Source organism: Chiloscyllium punctatum, chromosome 12 (assembly GCF_047496795.1).
Source record: "Chiloscyllium punctatum isolate Juve2018m chromosome 12, sChiPun1.3, whole genome shotgun sequence".
In the NCBI taxonomy this organism is placed as follows: Eukaryota; Metazoa; Chordata; class Chondrichthyes; order Orectolobiformes; family Hemiscylliidae; genus Chiloscyllium; species Chiloscyllium punctatum.
In genome coordinates this window covers 64,646,134-64,671,609 of record NC_092750.1, presented here as the reverse complement: position 1 = coordinate 64,671,609, position 25,476 = coordinate 64,646,134, and the positions used below count along the sequence as shown (strand labels likewise).

The 25,476-nt window shown below is 41.6% G+C and overlaps 1 protein-coding gene across 1 annotated transcript in view; it reads right to left on the bottom strand.

Annotated features, from left to right (window-relative positions):
- Window positions 1-569: 569 nt before the first annotated feature.
- The window catches only part of zmynd10 (zinc finger, MYND-type containing 10), an 87,730-nt gene continuing 62,823 nt past the window's right edge, over window positions 570-25,476 (bottom strand). The window contains exons 6-12 of the mRNA XM_072582671.1: window positions 24,932-25,020; window positions 21,395-21,498; window positions 11,398-11,570; window positions 7,499-7,624; window positions 6,076-6,197; window positions 3,630-3,755; window positions 570-2,021 (exon numbers count right to left, since the gene is read on the bottom strand). Of these exons, the coding sequence (XP_072438772.1) occupies window positions 1,943-2,021; window positions 3,630-3,755; window positions 6,076-6,197; window positions 7,499-7,624; window positions 11,398-11,570; window positions 21,395-21,498; window positions 24,932-25,020 (819 nt within the window). The 3' untranslated portion in view covers window positions 570-1,942. The remainder of the gene's footprint in view (window positions 2,022-3,629; window positions 3,756-6,075; window positions 6,198-7,498; window positions 7,625-11,397; window positions 11,571-21,394; window positions 21,499-24,931; window positions 25,021-25,476) is intronic.

Here is a 25,476-nt window from a genome sequence, read left to right as displayed (position 1 = left end):
CATTTAAAATACCTTGGTTAGCCTTCCCAGTAATCTCCCAACTAGGCTGACCAGTTTGTCCTTGACCCAATTAATGCTCTTGCCTGGCCAAAGGACTGCTTCAAAGCTCTTTCCCATGTGGCTGTAATTGCCAGGCCAGCAGGAGGAATTCAGAAGCAGGGTGAAGCCCAGAAACATTAGTGAGGTTTTAGGTGAAATGGCAGGGGATGCCTTCATCCTCCTTCTCCCCACTCCTTTTCAGTAAACTCTCCCTAATCTTTTCTCCCTGCCCCAAGATATCTACATTTACTTGCTTCTGGACTTTGGGATTTAGATGTCTGTAATCACTTGTCTTCCCAGTCCTATCCACTACAGCTTTTGGAATTTGTGGCCAATCAGATTGGTGAGAAGTAGAAGTCCCATATCCAGTCAGTGAAAGTTCCTTAGCACTTGAAATTGTTGTGGGGCAGCGAGAATCAAAGGTGATGCATTCTCTGTTGGCTTCTTGCATGCCAGGCCAGGAAACAAACACTGTGATTAGAAATCTTTGGATGGCGGTGTGTGATGGACAACATAAAAAAACTTGACAATTAAGAAATAGACTCATTTTTATCCAGTCCATTTTTGTTAAGTTTACACAACAGACAGTAAGACAGCGCAGAATTAAAGGCCATCGTCAGCAAGGCTAACTACAGGTGACCAAATTCAAAAGCAAAGTTTTCTCTGAAGCACATTGCCATTAAACAATTGAAACTTTAAGGATCTGTAAATTCCTTTCTATTGCAAAGTCAAAACTTGAATAAACAACATTCAAAATAAAAATAGTAACACTCTAATTAAAAAAAAAGTAATGCTGATATCTGGAACTGCAACATGCACCATTCAACCTTTTATAAGCACACAAAGCAATGGTTCAAGTCTTGTATTTAGTCTGGGCGGTGAGAGATTTGCCTGTCGACACTTTCAGAAAAATATGGGAAGCTTGTGTCCAAATTTTCAAAAGCAGCTCTTGGTGAGCATAGCCCTTACTTGGGGGCATTGAACAAAAAGACTCATCCACACTGTCTGTTACAAGCATGTTTCTCTAGAGGGACTAAAGACAAAGATACTAGGGTCATCTCAGTAAAATGCATGATTGTTACATTAAAAATCAAGCTTACTGTCTATGAATTGCATCTTTGTTACTGAAGGTCTTTTAAAAAAAAACTCAGTAGTAGCTGGTGAATACATTCAGCATGCCTTTGTTTTCTTCACTCTGACTCAGTGACAGTCAAACTTGCAATCAGGCAGGCTTTTAAAGACACTGAGTATCTCACATGGTTTCTTAAGATGCTGATGTTTGGAAGAAGCTGAATCGATCAGATCTCCACAGTATTTCTGCACAAATACTGTGCATTTCAGTATGAGCTCCATTTTCTTGATCCCACTGTGCTAACAGCAGGTGGTATGACCCCAATCCAGGTCATGATAAAAGGCTGCAAATGGTACTTTATAAAAACAGCAGTTCATCACCGGAGCATGCGGCTTCACAAGGTAAACACAAAAAGAATTCCAAAAAAGAAAAGGGAATACTTTCCCAAGAGCAACTTTTCAGTTAGTTCAACAAGCTTTCTTGTAACAGCAATAAATTCAAGGTTTGAGTTAGGATACTCTCCTACATTCACACTGACAAATAGCATTTAAAGTATGACAATGGGAGATTACATATTTCAGATGTTTCAAAAATTATATTTTAAAAATAATCCCTATGAGAAAGCCTGTACTTAATTATAGCCTCCTGAGCAAATAGAAGTTCTGTATGGTTAGGCCATTCAAAATGTCACACATTGCAATGTTAACTGGAGTGCTGAGTACACATCAATGCAGTGTGTCACGATCAGGATTGTATCACTCGGCTCAGTGCCCAGTAGCAGAGTAGCCAGGTGCTCACCAGTTTGGTTTCCACCAACTGATTTCTAATTCCTCATTCAGTTTTGTTTTGCGCAACAGCCAGCAGGTCACAGGCTTTCTTGTGTTTTGACCAGTGCTTCACCTGGCACTCCCTACAAAAGAAAAGAATTAAATGGTGATCATCAATACACGTAGGCATTGCACAGCTCAGATTTAGAACTCTATTATCCCATGTATCAGGATTTCATGGCTGGTAAACATCCAAGAGATTGTCATCATACCTTGCCCTCTGAAGCACTCACTCTCCATATCATCCTGACCTCCCACTTCACCTCCATCTCACTGTGCTCTTCAATTAAATGTTGGGGAGACTGAAGCTATTTTCTATCTCAATTATAAACTCTGCTCCTTAGCTACCAACTCTATCCCTTTCCCTGACATCTGTGTGAAATTAAACCAGCCTGTTCACAGCCGATGTTATATATGATTTCTTATTACCATTATCATTAAACCCACCTATTTCCACCAATGTTACACTGCCTGGCTTTGTGCCTGCTTTAGCTCATCTCTTGCTGAAACTCTCTTTCTTATTCTTGTTACCTCTAGATTGGACTTGTCACAATACAACACTTTCTAAGCTTCATAAACTTGAGGTCATCCAAAATTCAGCTGCCTGCATCCAGACAAGGCACCAAATCCAATTCATCCGTCACCATTGTTCTCACTGACCTACTGGTGAGCAGAAGACCAAATAAGCAATGTCTTGATTTTAAGATTTTCAACATCGATTACAAATTCCTCAGTGTCCTTGACTGTCCCTATTTGTGTTTTTTCCTCAAGCCCTTCATCCCTGAGAAAACATTATTCGTCTAATTTTGGTCTCTTGAGCATCCACGATTTGATTTGCTCAACCATTGGTGTCTGTGTCCTCAGTTCCCTTAAACCTAAACCTCTGGAACTCCCCTGCTTAACCTCAACACCTCAACTTCCTGCTAAGGAGGCACCTTGAAACATACTTTTTTGTCCAGGCTTTTGGTAATCTTTACTGATATTTCTCTGAGTGGTTTTGCACCAAATTTTGGTTTATACACCTATTCCAGAAAAGGATATTGGAACATTTTACATGGAACAGGTACTATATAAATACAAGTAGTTGTCACAGAAAGGTGGGGTGGAACATAGATTCAAAGCAACATAATTTTTACTTAAGGCTTAGCAATGGCTTTCTCAAATGATCCTATCACAAATATGCCTTGAATAAAGCAACTTTTCTATTTCTCCAAACTAGTTTCCAATCCATGAAGTTGAGCTGAAGGAGCTCTTAACAGAGCCTGGATTGGTCCTGCAATCATATACACAGGATAGCATTTGATTAGTTGAATTTAGGTGACGATTTAATGAAACAAATGGGAAGTGGGGGTATACCAACAAGTTTAATTTACATCCAAACATCCTGTTGGGCTAGGGAAGAGGTAGCTTTACTTTGCACCTAAATCACACTGCACTTGAACTGGGGATGCTGGTTTCCCACTTTAAGTGCTTACAATGTGATTTTTGTGTAGTGTATTTGCTAAAATGTCAACCCTCATCTCAGTGAGAAACAAAATTGATTTAAAAGGAAAAGGAGAGTTGGCAGATTGCATGAAAATGACATTTAGTTTTCAATAAAAAGGGACGTTTAATTAATTTTCAGTTGCTGATTTTCTTATAGTGATAGGCTTTACAAGGATAAGAATCCACCAAAGCTTTTAGTTGCGTACCTCCGACAGTACCGCTCAACCTGGCACCGGGAACACCGTTTTGTTGCCTCTGCTCCGCAAAATCCACACTTTGGGCGATCAGGAATCAGATTCTCCATCACATCCAGATTGTAAGTTTCTGTCAATCTATACAAGGAAATGGGCAGTCAAGAGAGAGACTATAGTTGATGTATGCACACTGACTTCAAAGCCATTAATTAACAATTCTCAGATCCTCAGTTAAGCAGAATTTGAAATCCCCACAGCTCAATGTTGCAATGTTCTTTATAGTTATAACCCTTCAGTCATGTCTGACCTCTATATTTTATGACATAATACTGATGAGTGGCTGGTTTTGTTGGGATGTTGTAAATGGGACATGCTGTCTATTTACAGGTGGCCAGATACAAACAGAACTTCAATTAGCAGAAGAGATTTATTTTTTCCCTGGCTGGCACAGATCAGTGGTTATAAATGTCAGGGGGAAGCAAAGAGTTTTCACATTTTAATTTTGATTCTCAGGGGAATGTAGCATGAACAGTCAAGTTTCTGGTATTGAGACTGGCTCTAATGCAACGAGGGGTACGTCGGCTTCCAAGAGATCAATTGTGTTAGGGGATTCTGTAGTCAGAGGTACAAACAGATGATTCTGTGGCCAACAGAGAAAAAGCAGAATGGTGTGTTGTTTCCCTGGTGCCAGGATCAAGGATGTCTCAGAGAGGATGCAGAATGTTCTCATGGGGGAGAGGGGCCAGCAAGAGGTCATTGTCCACATTGGAACCAACAACATAGGAAGGGGAAAGGTTGAGACTCTAAAGGGAGATTACAGAGAGTTAGGCAGAAATTTAAAAAGGAGGTCCTCAAGAATAGTAATATCTGGATTACTCCCAGTGCTACGAGCTAGTGAGGGCAGGAATAGGGCGATAGAGCAGATGAACGCATGGCTGAGGAGCTGGTGTATGGGAGAAGGATTCACATTTTTGGATCATTGGAATCTCTTTTGGGGTAGAAGTGACCTGTGCAAGAAGTACGGTTTGCACCTAAATTGGAAGGGGACTAATATACTGGCAAGGGAAATTTGCTAGAACTGCTTGGAAGGATTTAAACTAGTAAGGTGGTGGTGGTGGTGGGGGGGGGGGGGGGCAGGGAGATAGCGAGGATGGAGGGATATGGGCTGGGTGCTGGCAGGTGGGACTAGATTGGGTTGGGATGTCTGGTCGGCATGGATGGGTTGGACCGAAGGGTCTGTTTCCATGCTGTACATCTCTATGACTCATGTGCAAATTCAATCTAAACTTAACACTTTGGTGAATATCAGACTCTTGTGATAAGTGAGCTTTAGGGATTCAGCCCAGCTACTGGTCAGCATGAGCCTGTGTATCATTCCTTGGTGCTGGTCTGGTCAGATGAGTGCAGCTCCAACAACACAAGAAGTTGACACCATCGAGGACAAAACAGCCTGCTTGGTTGACGCCTCATCCACAAAGATTCACTCCCTACAAGCACTGATTATCAGTTGCAACACTGTGCACTACCTAGGTACAATGCAGAAATTCACTACAGCTACTTAGATAGTGCGTTTGAAAGGTACTATCATTAACACGTAAAAGGACAAAGGCAGAAATTACATGGGAACACCACCTACAAATTCCCCTTTAAGCCATTCAGCACTCTGTCTTGGAAATATATCACCGTTCCTTCTGTGTCACTGGGCCAAAATTGTAGAAGTCCTTCTCTAAAAACATTGTACCTCCATCAAAGACTGCAGTGGTTCAAGAAGGTAGCTCACCATCACTTTCTCAAAGGCAACTAGTGACAGGCAATAAATGCTGTTCCAGCCTGTGATGCCGATGTGAAAACTTTTTAAAAATTGCTCTCGGGACGACACAGGAATGGCTAGTGTGAAAATAAACATGCTATGTTGCATTAGAGAGTGCTCTTGAGACTGCATGTAAGGCATTGTTAGACTAGGATAGAAAGAGTATCAAATCATTTTGCATTTAACCTAAACTGTACCTGAATTGGGACTGGCAAATTCCAACTTTGTGTAGTTACAATGACAGAACAGCACATTTTCTAAGTAATATCATCACCTCAGTGAGAAACAAAAGTTCTTAAAAGGAAGAAGAGAGTTTACAGAATACATTCAAGGTGCTTAATTACTTAAAATTTTATACAGAAGGTAAAACAAATCCCCTCATGTGTGGCTTGTATGAACCAAAAGATGGCTGCCTGCCTTCGTGAGACTTATTCACAATTTGGCATACATACATCTAAAACAACTCTTTAATACCACTTTACTGACATAATGTATTAGTATGTATTTGTTTTCATTATGGACATTCATACTACTTCTGGCTCTTCTTAGTATAATCCCTAGTATTTCTCCAAGTCAGTCTTTTTGCGGTTCAACTGAAACCAATTTTTTGTCTTGAATTTACAAGTGAGAAAACAAGCACTCATTCACCTCTGGGCTTGTTCACGTAAATCCTGCTCAGAAGGGTTAAATACTGTTTTCACTTGGTGCTTTGCAAGGGCTTTCCATTTGTTAGAATTCTCTCGAATGATCCTATCCCGGATATCAGGGACCTAATATTGGAATGAAGAAAGAGACACAAATAAAATTTGTAGCAGAGCAGGAAAAGACTATTTACATATCCTCTATTAATGAACAACAATTATTCAATACCATTTTTCACTCATCGCCCTTTTTAAGGCAGCATCCAAAATTCACTAAACAAAACGGTACTTTAACTATGGACACATCACAGAGACAGGTGCCTCGCATTTGGGATGAACGCTGATCTCCTTCCAAACTATTGCTTCTTTATGGACAGACATTCACTTATTAACAGAGTAGGTTATTGCAGAGAGTGTATTCATTTTAAATTAACCTGGAGCTTCTCTAGTACTGTATGTATAATGGAACAATTCTTGGGTGGATTTCCTGATTTATTGCACAATGCCACCCTGTGGAAGATCACAATCATTACATAAAAACTGGAGGATGGATGGAAACAATTCAACCAAGGATTGGGAAGTGCATGTCACAACTTTAATTCTTGAGCCTCAAAACTCTAAAGATGGTGTCTTATGTTTTTAAAATTAATTTATTATTAAAGGTCCATTGCTTTTGCCAATTTAATAACTTTGGTCTTTTTGACTTTCAGGTTCTATATTCAATGCTGAAAACAGAGACAATATCAGGAGGAAGAATATTGGGTTCAGAACGATTCAGGCAAATGGGACAAATTCAGAAAAAATCAATTGTGTTTGCAACAGACTAAAACTGAAGTGCAGGAAAATGGGGTTAGAGTCGACCGACATTTGGTCAGCATGGACCAGATTGGGCCAAAGGGCCTGTCTCCGTGCTGTAGGACTCTTATGTCTCTAAAACAGAGAAGAGGACAAAAAACGCACAGTTCAGCTAAACAACATCCCGATGTCGTTTGCAATGGGAATTTTAAGATTTGTTGTGAGTTGGGTGCAATGTTTCTGCGCTCAAGAACTTCTAATTTAGGACATGCATTCTTTACAGACTGCCCAAGGGCATCCTGTCCCCACTTTTCTTGTTTGGACAAAATTTTAAGGTTGTGATTCTCCACATCCTATTCTTTAAATAAAGAGAAAGAAAGGATTGAGGTATCTTTTGCAAAATTCAGGAGTAAATCTGTTTAACAATTTTTTTTTCATGTGGCGAATCATGAACTGTGCCAAGAATTTGGTAAAATGAAGACTAAGTGGGTTCTCAGGCATTATTAAGTAATTTTTATACAACAACTGCTCATGAAGCTGCCTTTGGGAGATTATTTGTGTGAACTAACACAATTCAATGCTTTATATTTTCGGGAGATCGGGATGTCCCTGTAATTGCAGTGAATGCAACTGACCTGTTCTAAAATTAAATCTTTCTTTGCTGGAGGTGGGTCTGTCATTGCAAGGTGGCCCAGGAAACGTTGTAACTCCACCAAGTTGGGTATTTGGTCAATGATGACTTCGGTCAGGAAGCTTTGCAGCTAGTGAACAAAAAGAATTATCACACAGTTATTTAATACACAAACATTGAAGCATGCTGTCAGAATATCAAAACCTATTGAAATTGGACTCTTCATAAATAGTGGCTACCAGTGAAGATGGCAGCTCACCAATATCTTGTCCATCTGTAATTGTCTTTGACAATAAACGCTGGACCAGTCAGCAATGTTTATTTTCTGACGGAATTTTAAAGAAGAAACTACAGTTCTACTGTGACTACTCCTATGTAGTATTTTGATAATAGCCCTTCTGGAGTATTCTGGGCTTCTGAAATGTGGTCTGAGCACCCCTGCTAAGGAGAGAGAAGATTCACTAAGCTGATTCCTGAGAAGAAGGAGCTGTCTTACAGTCAAGCAGATTGGCTTAAAATCACTGGAATTTAGAAGAATATAAGGTGACTGCATTGAAACATTCAAGATTCTAAGATGGCTTCCTATTATGGGGGAAACTTGAAGTGGGCAACAGGTTAAAATAAAGGGTCTCCCTTTTAAAATGGGATTCTTCCTCAACTTTTCCTCTCAGAATTGTTACTTTTTAGAATTCTCTTTCCCCAGCAAAGATAGTCAAGGCTGAGTTATGACAGATATTTGACCTATAAAGGGAGACAAGGGTTATGAGGATTGGCAGTGTAACTGAGGCCATGGTTAGATTAGCCATGATCTTATTGAATGGTGGAACAGACCTGATGGGCCTAATTGTCTACCTTGCTCCTATTTCTTATGATTATGTGTTATGGTTATATTTGATAGAAATTTCATTTACTTTTTTAATATAAGGAAGTGGATGTAATGACAATATGTAATATCACAATATAGTTTTTTAAAAATTGGTACAAATAATTAAAATAAAGTCATAGCCACTGCAGCATAAGCAAATAAAAGAGCTTTTTTTAAAAGGAAAATCAATCTGTCAGACAACACAGTCTAGGCAACACCATACATGAGCACAGCTGACAAGAGGTGCCAACGTCTCCATCTGCTGTCAGCTAGAGCTCACTGCAAATATGAAATTTGCAGAGAATTTTTGGCATTTCTAGTTAGCCATCTTAAATTCATTAAAAATGCAATATTAACATAAACAAGGATAACCCATTCAGCCTCTATGTTGGTTCCACTATTCAAGTCGACCTTAACAAAATTCAATTACTTTGCTGTTTTGGAAGTTTCAACAGTTCCTTCAACTCTTTGCATGTATGTATGTCTGTGTGTAGGTGTGTGGTGGTTGGAGGGGGAAGAAAGGGAGGGAGGGGGTGTGATATTAAAGAGGTAACTTGCTCATCTGCCTTGCAGGAAATTGGATGTCCCGAGGCTAGGGTGGGATGCCTCTGACTTACAGACAGATTGTAAGAAATTTACATTATCATCACCTATTATTCAGAGCCATTTACATGACCATTTCCATGCCATTCACAGCGATTTACATTGTCATCTACTACTATTTACATTTTCATCCCCTATTCAGAAATCAATAAGAATATTACAGTTTGAATTTGACTCCTCCCCTATAGTTACAAAATGAAAGATAATTTGCTACAGATTTGAGCATTAAGGGATGATTTTCATTACATTGTTTCTGGAGATGATCAGGTCTTGAGTGGCCTGTGACTGTGGGGGGGGATGGCTAGAGGTTGTCTTGTGGGCATTACTAACTGTGATGTAAAGCTTTTATATAAAGGAAGGACATCTTCTTTTGTTCAGGAAGAGATTCACTGGACATGCTTCGCAAGCATGGCGAAGAGTGTTTACGGTTTCTCCAAAGCTTGTTGGTGCTGTATTTGCTTAATAAAATTTTGGTTGTTCACAGAACAAATAATTGCAGGAGAAAAAGAATTTAACAGGGGGAAGAAAGGAAGGGAGGGAGAGGAAGAAACGTGGCGGGGGGGGGAGAGAGAAGGGGGGAAGAAAGGAGTTTGGGAAGGGAGGGGGTGGGGGAGGGAGGAAGAAAGGGAGGGGGAGAAAAAAAGGGAGGGGAGAAAGATGGGGGATGAGGGTAGGGAAGAAAGGGGTTGTGGGAAAGGGAGGGGAAGAAAGATAAGGGGAAGAAAGGGGTTGTGGGAAACGGAGGGGAAGAAAGACAAAGGGAAGAAAGGGGAAATGGAGAAGAAAGGGGGGTGGGGAAGAAAGGGAGTGGGGAAGAAAGGGGAAGTGGGGAAGAAAGGGGTGGGGAAGAAAGGGGGTGGGGAGGAAAGGGGGTGAGAAAGAAAGGGGGTGAGAAAGAAAGGGGGTGAGAAAGAAAGGGGCTGAGAAAGAAAGGGGCTGAGGAAGAAAAGGGGCTGAGGAAGAAAAGGGGTGAGGAAGAAAGGGGGTGGGGAAGAAAGGGGGTGGGGAAGAAAGGGGGGTGGGGAAGAAAGGGGGGTGGGGAAGAAAGTGGGTGGGGAAGAAAGTGGGTGGGGAAGAAAGGGGGGTGGGGATGAAAGGGGGTGAGGAAGAGAGGGGGATGGGGAAGAGAGGGGGTGGGGAAGAAAGGGGGTGGGGAAGAAAGGGGCTGGGGTGGGGATGGGGGGTGGGGAAGAAAGGTGTGGGGTGGGGAAGGGGGAAGAAAGGGGGTGGGGAAGAAAGGGGGTGGGGTGGGAAGAAGGGTGGTGGGGAAGAAAGGGGGGGTGGGGAAGAGAGGGGTGGGGAAGAAAGGGGGGTGGGGAAGAGAGGGATGGGGAAGAGAGGGGGATGGGGAAGAAAGGGGTGGGAAAGAAAGCAGGGTGGGAAAGAAAGGGGGATGGGGAAGAAAAGGGGAGTGGGAAGGAAGGGGAGAAAGAAAGGGAGGGGGAGAAAAAAAGTGGGGGCAGAAAGAAGGGGGGAAGAAAGGGAGGGGGGTAAGAAAGGGATGGGGTAAGAAAGGGAGAGGTGGAAGGGAGGGAGGAAGAAAAGGTGTGGGGATGAAAGGGAAGAGGGGGATGAAAAGGAAGGGGGATGAAAGGGAATAGAGAAGAAAGGGAGGTGGAAGAGAGGGAAGATAAGGAGAGAGATGTTTCAGATTTCTGCTACCCTTATGCAAAAAATGTGCTTCCTGTTTTCACTCCTGAGCAATCCTAAATTCCTGTGCAGAGATGTTATGGCACACATCTGGAGCAGATGAAACTTGAACCTGGGACTCCCATCTTAGAAGCAGGAACATTACCACTGTAGCACAGAGCCTCATTGTTCTCTTTAGAAAACATTAACCAAATGTCTTCTGATGGTGCATGTAGGTAACATCCATTGGTGCTCCCTTAACCATTTAGCTATCACAAAATTCATGTGGACGCTCTTTGATTAGTGCAATCGTTTCTAATTGTTCTCCCTCTGATGACAGGGTTCTAATAAGTTGCCCACAAGTTGCACTATGTTGGTCTATAAATGATTTCCCTCACCATACTCCTCCTTCCTGCCTTTCCTTCGAATGTGGACTCATTGGTAGAGTACATTTTACTTTATTATTGGAAGCAAAAAACTTTGCACATTTTCTTTCCTGGTTCAGGGCTACTGAGGCAATTTTTATGACCTCTACCGATCTTCTGACTTGGGTGAACTAATTCAGCACAAATTATAGATTAAACATCTAAGGTCTACAGCTTTAGGGCTGAAAATCTCAAAATAAACATCCTGACTCCAATGTTCATGTACAGGAAGAGCCTAGGAGTGGATGAAAGTGGACAGGAATGAAATTGCAAAGATCTTTTAAAAATGCTAAATTAGCTCAGTAATTCTTTATTCAGGAAAATGTAATCTGTTCATCAACTGAAACTGCCAAATAGAAAAGACTGTCTGAAAACTTGTACCTTTAGCAACTGGCTCTTGTTGAAGTTGTTGAAGTCATACCTCTGCTGGCAGGCAGGCTTCAGAATCAGATTGTACAATGCAATCCAAACCTGGCCATCCACCTTGGTTATTTTCAGCCTGTCCTCTACAGGAACTGTATGCCACTTGCCATCAGTGTACTTCTGCAGTTCACCTGTTGAAGTGCAAACAGATGTGAAGAAGACTGATCTGACACATCCAGACTTTATCCAGCATTTACAAATTCATTAGCAAATAACATTAGAAAAAAAGCTTTGAGGTCCATTTCTTAACTGATTTCAGTTTGCAGAGGAACTAAAAGAATCACAACACTGATTTTAAAAAAAACTTATCACAGGTCACTGTGCAAGATAGCATAGCAGAATGGCTTATGATAAATTCAAATTTATCAAAACTTAACCACCATGTCAGTGGAATAAAGAATATTCTCCTTATGATGGCATATTTATGCTAATAAATGAAACCCAAGAGTGACTGTGTGTTTGGCTCTCAGTTAGTTTGGGTCAAATAAATAACAGGCAATCTTCAAATCCAGTCATAAAACTGTTATTGTTTCAACTGCCTCTTTAAAAGGTATTACTTCCAGTTCAATTGTAGGCCACAATGAATTTGTGAAGTCAACTTCAAAGTAGAACAATTTCAGAATGTAATTTTGTGGTTCAGTCTGCGACTGACCCATTGAACCAGTATTAATAATCCTGGTCCTAATGGTTCAATAGGTGAAACTAACAGGAATACATGTGTTACAATAAGATAAAAGAATCAATTATCTATACAATATTAGTATAATTAACAATCAATATTGTTTCAGAAGAGGCGATTATCCTTGAACCTTTTCGGCTCAAAGGAATTTAAACAAAATATATTGGTATGGTCTTGTAATTTAATCCTATAAGGACTCTGCTCAACTGAAGGATCACTTCCACAATTTGGAAGTGCTACCTCTTTGAGATAAAGACCAACATCCTAACAGATTATTTAATTATATGGCTTTAAATCATGCACTCTACTTAACGACATATGCCCAATCCCTTTGCTTTGCCAAGGTTCCTCATTTCACCATGAAGAAAATACTTTAAGTTGTTCTCTGATCAAAAATGAATTACCTCACATTTCAACCATACTGAATTCCACCTCAGTTTTGCCTACTCACTTAATTGTTTACCACTTTTCAACATGTTGTTCCAATCTAGACAATTTAGTGTCTTGCTTACTAGTGCCTACAAACACTCAATTCCTGTGTCTCTATCTTCGAGATGATAGATTTAAAACTATAAACAGGAAGTTTTATTTTATACAGAAAGTGAATCCCTTGAGGGCTCCATCACTTTGGCTGCCAGTTTTCTGCCAATTTAATTTGCTCCATGTAATGTCAAGAAACAGCTGTAGGCGCTGGATATTGCAAAGGTTTTGGCCCTGACAACATCTTAGCAGTAGTGCTCAAGATTTGTATTCCAGTACTAGCCTCACCCCCACCAAGCTGTGCTAGAATAGCTACAATGCCAGCATCTACCCAACAAATTGGAAGATTGTTCAGGTATAAGTTGTCCACAAGAAGCAGGACAAATCCATGCCAGCCAACAAAAGCCCCAATGATGGAAAGCTTCGCTGCCACTGCTATCAAGCAGCACTTATACAGTTGTAACTTGTTCACTGAGACCCAGTTTAGGTTTTGCCAGGACCGCTTGATTCCTGACTTCATTATACACACACATGGACGTATAGGTGAACTCAAGGTGAAGTAAGAAGTGAGAATGTCTGCCTTCAGCAACCAGGCAGCATCTAACCTAATGTGGCGACAAAGAGGCTTGATAAAACTGAAGTCAAATGACAGTAAAAGGGAAACCTCAGTGCTGGCTGATGTCATATCTAATACAAAGAAAGATGGCTGTGCTTTAAAGGCAAATCATCTCAGTTCCACAAGATGCACTGGAGCAACTTGCTAAGCATCCTTCAATTATCACTTTCCAAATCTTCAAGCCCTACCACCTAGAAGGATAAAAGGTAGCAGATACATAGGAAGAGCACCACTTTCAGGGTTTCTTTCAACAATTTAAAATGGGATGTAGGAGCAGAAAGACGAGGCTATTTCTATGCACAGATCATTGAAAGTGGCAGGACAGGTAGTAATTAATAAAGAATACAGTAAATTCAGCTTTATCAATAGGAGCACAGAATACAACAGCAAGGTGATATTGAACTTGTATAATAACATTTTGTTAGAACTAAACTGGAGTACTCTGTACATTGTGAGTGCCACATTGTAGGAGGGATGTGAATGCATTTAGATGGCACTGTTACCCAGTGGCTAGCACTGCTGCCTCACAGCACCAAGGACCCAGGTTTGGTTCCAGCCTTGGGGACTGTGTGGAGTTTGCATATTCTCCCAGTGTCTGCATGGGTTTCATCCAGGTACTCTAGTCTGGTCTAGTCTTCCCACAGTCCAAAGATATGCAGATTAGGTGAATTTGCCATGCTAAATTGCCCATAATGTTCAGGGATGTATAGGTTAGGTGCATTAGTCAGGGGAAATGTAAAGTGGGGAATGGTACTACACAGTTATACTACACATAACTATATTGTAGAGCTTTTAGCTTTTTTCCTTAGTTCTCTATTTTTGCATCTAATCAATTTTAGTTCCAAAGAATTTTAATGAGATACTTTGTACCTACGATGGTTTGATGTGTGTGGTGATATTATACACTTTTGTGTATACTAAATGCTCCCAAACTTTTGTAGTTGAGTATGTGTCAATAAAACCTAATTCTAAGAGATAAAGCTGTTCTTGCTTGCAAAAGAAACAAGAATCAGATAGCATACATTAAAAGTGACATCTAAATGAACTAAGTGTGATATGAGAAAAAAACCCAACTTTTTCACAGCGAGTAGTTTGAGTATGGAATGCATTGCCTGGGAATATGGGGAAGGCAATTCAACTGAACATGCAAGACAGTATTGATGATCATTTGGATAGAAAAGGTTTCCAAGACTATGGAGAAAAAGCAGGAGGTTGGTACTAGGTAATCACAATGTTTGAAGAGCCAATGCAGGCACAATGAGCTGAATGGCCTTCTTCTGTTCCATAACAATTCTGTGAAGTCTTACACTTTGCTAACTGGGAACTAGATCACCATTCCATCACTATCACCAGGTTAAAATGCTAGAACACCATTTCTGACAGGTCTGTAGGTATACTTACACAATGTCAACTGCAGCAATTCAAGATGACAGCTTATCACCATCTTATGGACAATTAGGAATAGAGAGTAATTCTTTGCCTTACATGGAAGCAGTGAAAGACTCTCAGTTACTGGTGCAAGCAAGACATCATGCATCAGTGCTGGTCTGCAGGTTGGCTCGACGGGGAGTCATAGAGTGTTACAGCACAAAAACAGACCCTACAATCCAACTTGTCTCCACCATTCATCCCAATCTGAAACAGTCCGGTTTGCCAGCATTTGGCCCATATCCTTCTAAATCTTTCTTATTCAGATCCCTTTAAATGTTGTAATTGTACATGCCTTCACCACTTCCTCTGGCAGCTCATTCCATACAACCACCACCTCTGTGTGACAAAGTTACCCTTCAGGTCCTTTTTAAATATTTACCCTCTTTGTCCTTTAGTTTTTGACTTCCGCACCCTGAGAAAAAGACCTTGGATATTCACTCTATCCAGGTTCTTCATTATTTTATAAACCTCTATAAGGTTACCTCTCAACCTCTGACACACCAGGAAAAAAATGCCCAGCTTATTCAGCCTCTCCCTATAACTTAAACCCTCCAGACTCTATAACTTAAACCCTCCACTACCAGCAACATCCTTGTAAATCTTTTCTGCACCCTGTCAATTTAATAGCATCTTTCCTACAGTTGCAGTAAGGGCATCAAACTATAAAAAACACCCATTAAGTTCATACCTGATAGTTGACATGAAGGGTGATCAACTAGTATTGTGGCAACTCATGTAACATGGGAAAAGCAGAGTTCTCTGCTGACAACTACTGGAAATATGTTTTTGGAGAACATGTGATTGCTCCTCACCCATGGGCCTTGTGGGCGGCATGGTGGCACAGTGGTTAGCACTGCTGCCTCACAGCGCCAGAGATCCGGGTTCAATTCCCGCCTCAGGCGACTAACTGTGTGGAGTTTGCACGTTCTCCCCGTGTCTGCGTGGGTTTCCTCCGGGTGCTCCGGTTTCCTCCCACAGTCCAAAAGATGTGCAGGTCAGGTGAATTGGCCATGCTAAATTGCCCGTAGTGTTAGGTAAGGGGTAAAGGTAGGAGTATGGGTGGGTTGCGCTTCGGCGGGGCGGTGTGGACTTGTTGGGCCGAAGGGCCTGTTTCCACACTGTAAGTAATCTAATCTAATCTAATAAGAAGAAAAGAAATTGAAAGTAATGCATCAAAACCCACAGCTGTCTAACATCATCTGCTCATGCTGACTTAATTTGCTGATTCCTTATGAACAGTCCACCTGTTTGCTGATCAGAGGTGATCTTTGTGCAAAATGAATCTGAGTCTCGTAAAGTGTTCTCAGGCCACATGATTTATGTATAGGTAGTTGTTCTCCCATACTGCGCATTTATTAAACGCAATTTGTGAATTGTTGACCTTTTGTTTAACGCAATTCTCATCCCAGGCACTAGGTGTCACGGTGCATGGAGGACTGGATTCCACATCAGCTCGAAGAGCTTCAGGAAAGGTATTGTGAAATGTTTGTGCTAGTGGACTTGGAAAAGCATCATAAAAATGGCATTACAACTGGAGGACAAGAACTGGGAGCAAACTGTTAATTTCAAAATTAACGAGTTGAAATAAGAGTAAAATTTCACTGGAATAGATTAACAGTAATAGGACAGTGTAGAAGGTAGTTTGAAACATGCCTTTATATTGAGCTTTTATTCCCCTTTTAAAAAAATGTTTAGATGTTAAAGAATATCTGTGGACTCATGTGAATCTGTTTCAGTGACTAATCACTATGGTAAACAACTACAAAAAAAACCCAGTAGATGGGCTTGGACATGGTCAGTCCGCTTTTCAGGTTGGTCAGAGTCAGAAACTGCACATAATGGGTGAGGGACAGAAAGGTGGTTGGCACAGTGTTATTTTTGATGCACATGTGGAGATGTCAGATGTTAACAAGGATAAGAGTGAGTGGGGAAGATCAACTAGTAGACGACACCTCCTCCTAACGCCCCCTCAACCATGACCCCACCCCCCCCCCATCACCAAACCATCATCTTCCAGACCATACAGAACCTCATCACCTCAGGAGATCTCTCACCCACAGCTTCCAACCTCATAGCCCGGGAACCGCCATATTCTACCTCCTTCCCAAGATCTACAAGCCTGTCCACCCTGGCCGACCCATTGTCTCAGAATGCTCCTGCCCCACTGAACTCATCTCCACCTACCTCAACACTGTCCTATCCCCCGTAGTCCAGGAACTCCCCACATACGTTCGAGACACCACCCATGCCCTCCATCTCCTCTAAGACTTCAGTTTCCCTAGCCCCCAATGCCTCATCTTCACCATGGATATCCAATCCGTCAGGGCCAGGGCCTCCAAGCCCTCCATTTCTTCCTCTCCCAACGTCCCCAACAGTACCCTTCCACCAACACTCTCATTAGTTTGGCTGAACTGATCCTCACCCTTAACAATTTCTCCTTCGAATCCTCCCACTTCCTCCAGACCAAAGGGGTAACCATGGGCACCCGTATGGGCCCCAGTTATGCCTGTCTCTTTGTTGGTTACGTAGAACAGTCCATCTTCTGTAGTTACACCGGCACCACTCCCCACCTCTTCCTCCGCTGCATTGTCGCCATCTCGTGCTCTCCCGAGGAGGTTGATCAATTCATCATCTTCACCGACACATTCCACCCCGACCTTAAATTCACCTGGACCATCTCTGACACCTCCCTCCCCTTTCTGGACCTCTCCATCTCCATTAATGACAACCGACTTGACACTGATATTTTTTACAAACCCACCGACTCTGACAGCTACCTGGATTACACCTCTTCCCACCCTACCTCCTGCAAAAATGCCATCCCGTATTCCCAATTCCTCCGCCTCTGCCGTATCTGCTCCCAGGAGAGGACCAGTTCCACCACAGAACACACCAGATGACCTACTTCTTTAGAGACCGCAATTTCCCTTCCCATGTGATTAAAGATGCCCTCCAATGCTCTCATCCACATCCTGCACCTCCGCCCTCAGACCCCACCCCTCCAACCGCCCCTGGTGCTCACCTTCCACCCTACCAACCTTCGCATAAACCAAATCATCTGACAACATTTCTGCCACCTCCAAACAGACCCCACCACCAGGGTATATATTTCCCTCCCCACCCATATCCGCTTTCCACAAAGACCGTTCCCTCCGTGACTACCTGGTCAAGTCCACGCCCCCCAACAACCCACCATCCCTTCCTGGTACCCTCCCCTGCCACCGCAGGAACTGTAAAACCTGCGTCCACACTTCCTCCCTGACCACCATCCAAGGCCCCAAAGGAACCTTCCACATCCATCAAAGTTTTACCTGCACATCCACCAATATAATTTATTGTATCCGTTGTTCCCGATGCGGTCTCCTCTACATTGGGGAGACTGGACGCCTCCTAACAATGCACTTTAGGGAACATCTCCGGGACACCTGCACCAATCAACTCCACTGCTCTATGGCCCAACATTTCAACTCCCCCTCCCACTCTGCCGAGGACATTTAGGTTCTGGGCCTCCTCAACACCTGACGCCTGGAGGAAGAACGCCTCATCTTCTGCCTCGGAACACTTCAACCCCAGGGCATCAATGTGAACTTCACCAGTTTCCTCATTTTCCCTTCCCCCACCTCACCCCAGTTCCAACCTTCCAGCTCCCCATGACCTGTCCTACCTGCCTACCTTCCTTTCCACCTATCCACTCCACCCTCCTCCCTGACCTATCACCTTCATCCCCACCCCCATTCACCCACTGTACACTTTGCTACCTTCCCCCAGCCTGCTCTTTGACCTATCACCTCCATCCCCACCCCGATTCACCTATTGTACTCTATGCTACTTTCTCCCCACCCCCACCCCTCTCTCATTTATCTCTCCGCTCTGCAGGCACCCTGCCTCTACTCCTGATGAAGGGCTTTTGCTCGAAACGTCGATTTTTTCCAACACCACTCTAATCTAGACTCTGAGTGGGGAAGATGTTGCAGGAAATGATGAGTACAGTCGCAGAGAGAGAGTGAGTATGAGGTATCAACGAAAAGATGGTGGCACATTCACTGGCAGAGTGGAGAAGGTCATTGATGATCTTCCTACATTCTGTGCACTCCTTCAGAGGTTAAGATTGTACTGGTCTGGACAGTATCTCTGGTCCAGGTTGGTGTGGTTACAGTAGAATGGCATCCTCTGTTGTCCTAAGAGAAGAGGATATCCTGCTTCTGCATCACCCCATCCCCATCAGCAGCACCCTCATGTTCCTGCCCACAAAGACAGGCATCAATTTTCCATTGTCTGCCATGTCCAGGGTCAATGTCAGGAACCACGCAGGGCAGCTCCGGACTGACAGCTCTTGTCTTGACGCACAATATCTTTTTAAAGATGGTGCTGCACCACAGATGTTGGTCAATTCTGGGAGATCCAGGAAAGGGTGAGTTGTTTTGGAAATAGCACATGGTATGATGGTGCTAGAATGTTAGAAAGGGCCACCAAAGGATGGCGTAGGCAATAAAATTAGGCAGGTTTTGTAAAACAAGGTGATAGATGTCCCCAAGCATCACAAAGTGAATCCCTCCAAAAGCCTTGACAAAACTGACAGTGAAAGAAATTAAGATTCAGCCCTTGATATATTAAGGCAGGTTCCATTCTGGGATCTGACTTGTGCAATGGTACCACTGGATGGGATCAGAAGACTGGCTAGAATGTAGTGCAGCCAGCAGGTATATGATGCCAACTGAGAGTAATCAGTTGAAGTTTCTGATGAATTACACTAATCATGACAGTTACAACAGGTCAAAGTTTACTTAGACTGTGCTGTTGTTTGAGTTAGGGTAACTACTATTTTTATTTCAATTTTTACTGGTATTTTTGGTGGTTTGCCTCTAACTCTGTTTTTCCCCAAGGCCCCATTATTTCTATTGCACAATTTTCTATAATATGGCGTTGCACAGGAACACAACGACAGCATTACAGGAAAACTACCTATATCACAGGTACTAATAAAAGGTTGGGCATCTCATTGGAAATACATCTTTTTGTGCATGTGTAACCTTACAGAAAAAATTTGAAATTAGTCACTTATCTCTAAAAATAAATCAAACTTGAATTAATTAATACCTTGCATCTATTTGATTGGTTACAGTCTGCAATAATTTTAGCTATCAAGAAAATCATGACTGCAACTGCGTTTTCCACAGACTCTAATTGAACAATCTAGTGACAGTGTGGTATTAAATTGTCTTTCTCTACAATTTGCTCAGACAACCATCCTAAGAAAAGGAGCAGGCATCGGTCATTCAGCTCATTGAGTCAGCTCTGGCATTCAATACAATCATGGTAAATTTACCTCAATTCACATACCACCAGGTCTTTAAATAATTGCCTTTGTGAAAAGCCTCAAAATATTAAATTATCTGAGAAATATATTTTATGGCATACTAATACTATTTTTTCCATGCATCATTAAATGTTCGTTTAGCTTTGTCTTGCTGCTCCTGTGTATCATGGATTATTAATGTGTCATTTGGTCTTAGTCTATGCAAATGACCTGACAATGTGGTATTTTCCCCTTTTCAAAAGGGACAGAAGGATGTTCGCATTCAATGTGATTTCCAATGCATGGCATACTAAAAAAGTAGGCGAATAGGCAGCAAGATATTGCCCATCATTACGGGAATAATAATCAAGATTTCAAACAACTGCAAAAAATCACAAACTAGCACTGAGAACTGGAATGTGACCCAACCTAATTTTATCAATCTTACCCTTCCCTTTATGTTCATGATGGGAAGAATGCACAGATAATCAAGCTGCTTTACTCTACAAATTGAACTCTCAGTCTATATGTTCAAATTCAAATCACTAAAATTGTTTCCCATTGGCCCTGCTGTCCAGAATAAAAAAGACTTTCATTAGTCTTCTTCAATAAACTCAAATGATCTGTTTATAATAATAGTTTATTCTTAGAACAGGTGGCAAAATTGATTAATGTTGAAGTTAAAATCCAAAATTCAAACTAAATTTCCTTCTAATCCCAAATACACGAGTGGCTCAGCAGAATTGATTGTTTTTATTCCTGAAAAACTCTCTTATTGACCAATAGTCTGTAAAACAAAGGATAGAGGTTGATGACTCCTTGCAGTCCACTGATCTTGTTGTTGACAATATCAAATTACTGGTAGCCATATTCCAATGGAAGATCTTTTAAACAATCTTTCAGTTTGTTGGAAATCAAGTTGGTTCCAAGCCTTTGACAAGTGGCCACAGCTGAACATTTGCCAGGGTATAAAATAGTAGAAGATTTTCAATGTTTGTTATCAGGTTCTCAGATTTCAAGCACAATAAAGAGAGGGGGTGGGGTGGGGGGTGGGAAGACAGAGAGAGAGAGAGAGAGAGAGATCGATCGATCCTGCAGCTACCTGATCTTTATTGCTGTTTCTCTTTCTCTGACTCCCTGGTGTTTTAAGCATCCTGAGCCATGGTTACTAGGTCAACAATCAACAATATCAAGGCAGGTGTACTCACATTAAAGGCGATGAAAATTTTTTTAACTTCAGAAAATGTCCAAACAAATTAATACCTTCCAGTTCTCCACATAGTTCTTAAGTATGTATGCAATCCCAACAGTTACCCTTTACTTCTAACAAAGATCAGACCTGCCTTTGTGCTAAGTCGTCTCCAGAATGACTAGTAATTAATGCCAAATGATAAGAAAAAATGATGTTTCAAAGTGAGCCATACTTGCGGCAACCAATGTCAGGGACACATACCGTTTGGACCGTATCGGCTCCAGGGACAGTATTCCAGCAGATGAACCAGCACACAGGGGATATTATGTGTATTCAGGAGACGTGTCTGAACACTCAATGGCAGGCTATGGATAAAGACAATGCATAGTAAAACACAACATGACAAAAAGTAAACAAACAGATGTGAGCATCTAGTTGTCTAAGTTACTGGGTAAGTACAGTTAAAATTGGGTTATACTATTCAAATGAAAAGAAAACAAATTGCATTGGAAGACTTGTATCTACAGTATATCTAAACAGTCAATTAAATGTTGTCAGATACTTAGTCAGTGTTGTACTATGGTGAAAGTAGCTGCCATTTTGCATACAAAAATCTCCCACAAACATCATATGGATCATTGACATCAATAATCTGTTAGTGGTACAACACATTATACAACTGCTGGATCTCCCAACATGAGACACACCAAAAGTGTCTTCCATGTGTAGTCGTTACTGTAGATATATTAAACATCCAATTTGTAGATAGTTTATTTTTCTTCTGTTTGTCGGACTTCTCCATCAGATAACCTATTTCAGCAAGACAGCACTTTGTTAAAAGTAAAACTTCTCAAAATATGACCCATCAGGCCTAGTTCCTGTCTGGAACCTGACTTATTCGGTAATAACATCAATTAAGAATTTAACAGAATGGATACTAAGTTAACATTTTATTCAAACGTACTAACAATGTAATTAGTGTATTAAATCATACTTTTTCACTGTTGAAGAACTTAAACAAATATTGGGGTCAGAAAAATATTGAATGCACTATTCCAAAGTTAAACACTTGGCGTGCTTCCATCCAAAATATGGTATGCATTCATTTGAGTATTAACATGCCTGACGCAACATGTACCGGGAAATAGAGAAGGCATGTCAGAAAGGCAAGGTTACATTGATCATGGGTGACTTCAATATGCAGGTGGACTGGGTAAATAATGTTGCTAGTGGATCTAAAGAAAGGGAATTCATGGAATGCTTACAGGATGGCTTTTTGGAACAGCTAGTCATGAAGCCCACAAGAGAGCAGGCTATTCTGGACCTAGTGCTTTGCAATGAACCAGACTCTATAAAAGATCTTAAAGTAAGGGAACCCTTAGGAAGTAGCGACCATAATATGGTAGAGTTCAGTCTGGAGTTTGAAAGGGAGAAGGCGAAATCTGATGTAATGGTGTTACAGTTGAATAAAGGTAATTATGAGGGCATGAGAGAGGAACTGACTAAAATAGACTGGAAGCAGAGGCTAACCGGGAAGACACTAGAGCAAAAATGGCAGGAGTTTGTAGGTATAATTGAGGACACTGTACAGAGGTTCATTCCCAAGAAAAGAAAGATTAACCGGGGAGGGATTAGACAACCTTGGCTGACAAAGGAAGTCAGGAAATGTATTAAAGAAAAAGAGAGATCCTATAAAGTGGCTAAGAACAGTGGGAAATCAGAAGATTGGGAAGGATACAAAAGCAAACAGAGGATAACAAAGAGTGTAATAAGAAATGAGAGGATCAAATATGAAGGTAGGCTAGCCAGTAATATTAGAAATAATAGTAAAAGTTTCTTTCAGTACATAAGAAACAAACGACAGGCAAAAGTAGACATTGGGCCACTTCAAACTGATGCAGGGAGCCTAGTGATGGGAGATAAGGAAATAGCAGGAGAACTTAACAAGTACTTTGCGTCAGTTTTCACAGTGGAAGACAGGAGTAATATCCCAAAAATTAAAGGGTGTCACGGGGCTGAGTTGAGTATGGTTGCCATTACGAAAGAGATAGTGCTAGAAAAGTTAAAAAGTCTTAAAATTGATAAATCTCCTGGCCCCGATGGGATACACCCTAGAGTTCTCAGAGAGGTTGCTGAGGAAATAGCAGAGGCATTGGTTGAGAACTTTCAAGAGTCACTGGAGTCAGGAAAGGTCCCGGACGATTGGAAGATGGCTGTAGTAACCCCCTTGTTCAAGAAAGGATCAAGGCAAAAGATGGAAAATTATAGGCCAATCAGCTTAACCTCGGTTGTTGGTAAAATTCTAGAATCCATCATTAAGGATGAGGTTTCTAAATTCTTGGAAGAGCAGAGTCTGATTAGAACAAGTCAACATGGATTTAGTAAAGGGAGGTCATGCCTGACAAACCTGTTGGAATTTTTTGAAGAGGTAACAAGTAGGTTAGACCAGGGGAACCCAGTGGATGTGGTCTATCTGGACTTTCAAAAGGCCTTTGATAAGGTGCCACACGGGAGACTGCTGAGCAAGGTGAGGGCCCATGGTGTTCGAGGTGAGCTGCTGGGAGGGATTGAGGATTGGCTATCTAACAGAAGGCAGAGAGTTGGGATAAAAGGTTCTTTTTCAGAATGGCAGCTGGTGACGAGCGGTGTCCCGCAGGGTTCGGTGCTGGGGCCACAGCTGTTCGCATTATATATTAATGATTTGGATGAGGGAACCGGGGGCATTCTAGCGAAGTTTGCCGATGATACAAAGTTAGGTAGACAGGCAGGTAGTACTGAGGAAGTGGGGAGGCTACAGAAGGATCTAGACAGGTTGGGAGAGTGGTCCAGGAAATGGCTGATGGAATTTAACGTGAGCAAGTGCGAGGTCTTGCACTTTGGCAAAAAGAATATAGGAATGGACTACTTTCTAAATGGTGAGAAACTTAATAAAGCCAAAGCACAAAGGGATCTGGGAGTGCTAGTCGAGGATTCTCTAAAGGTAAACATGCAGGTTGAGTCTGTGATTAAGAAAGCGAATGCAATGTTGTCTCTTATCTCAAGAGGGTTGGAATATAAAAGCAGAGATGTACTACTAAGACTTTATAAAGCTCTGGTTAGGCCCCATTTGGAGTACTGTGTCCAGTTTTGGTCCCCACACCTCAGGAAGGACATACTGGCACTGGAACGTGTCCAGCGGAGATTCACACGGATGATCCCTGGAATGACAGGTCTAGCATATGAGGAACGGCTGAGGATACTGGGATTGTATTCGTTGGAGTTTAGAAGATTAAGGGGAGATCTAATAGAGACGTACAAAATAATACATGGCTTTGAAAAGGTGGATGCTAGAAAATTGTTTCTGTTAGGCGAGGAGACTAGGACCCGTGGACACAGCCTTAGAATTAGAGGGGGTCATTTCAGAACGGAAATGCGGAGACATTTCTTCAGCCAGAGAGTGGTGGGCCTGTGGAATTCATTGCCACGGAGTGCAGTGGAAGCCGGGACGCTAAATGTCTTCAAGGCCGAGATTGATAGGTTCTTGTTGTCTAGAGGAATTAAGGGCTACGGGGAGAACGCTGGCAAGTGGAGCTGAAATGCGCATCAGCCATGATTGAATGGCGGAGTGGACTCGATGGGCCGAATGGCCTTACTTCCACTCCTATGTCTTATGGTCTTATGGACCTTAATGAGCATGAAATTAATGTACTTAAAAAAGACTTCACAATTTCTCAATCAGCCTTGTGCCACCTAAATAATAAAATGTGTTCCTTCTTTAATATTGCATCTGCTACATTCAGCAGTAATCCTGTTACACACCTGTCAATGTGATCAGTTATGTAGCGGAGAATAGAGAGTGCCTTCAGGGAGATATCAAATTCCAGCTGTTGATTCTGCTTCTGCAACTCCTTTATAAAACAAAATACATGCATCTTGCACTTTAACAATACAAGCACCACAATTTTTCTTTTAAGCAGAAAGCCCCACAATAATTGTAGGAATAGTTCCAAGTAATTTAATTCACTTTTGCTTTGTCTAGAGTACATCTGGATTATGCTACATCATTCATTTTTTTTGCAGTTTAAAGTGAATGTTGAGGGACAAAATCTGCAGCAAAGCTACCTTTGCTCGATCTGGGTTTATCAGATAATTACAATGATCAATAATAATCGTATTAGTGTATAGGATTGAGTTACTTTTCAATAATTCATCGTTTTGACTCAAGAAAGTGAGATATTTAATATTATCCTGTTTATATGTGATTAGTCATAAATCTAATTTCTGTAAGGCACAGAATAAAAGGTGAGGTCATGGTCTACAATTCAATTGTTTTTATGGCCTGGATTATGTGCAATCTTAAATTA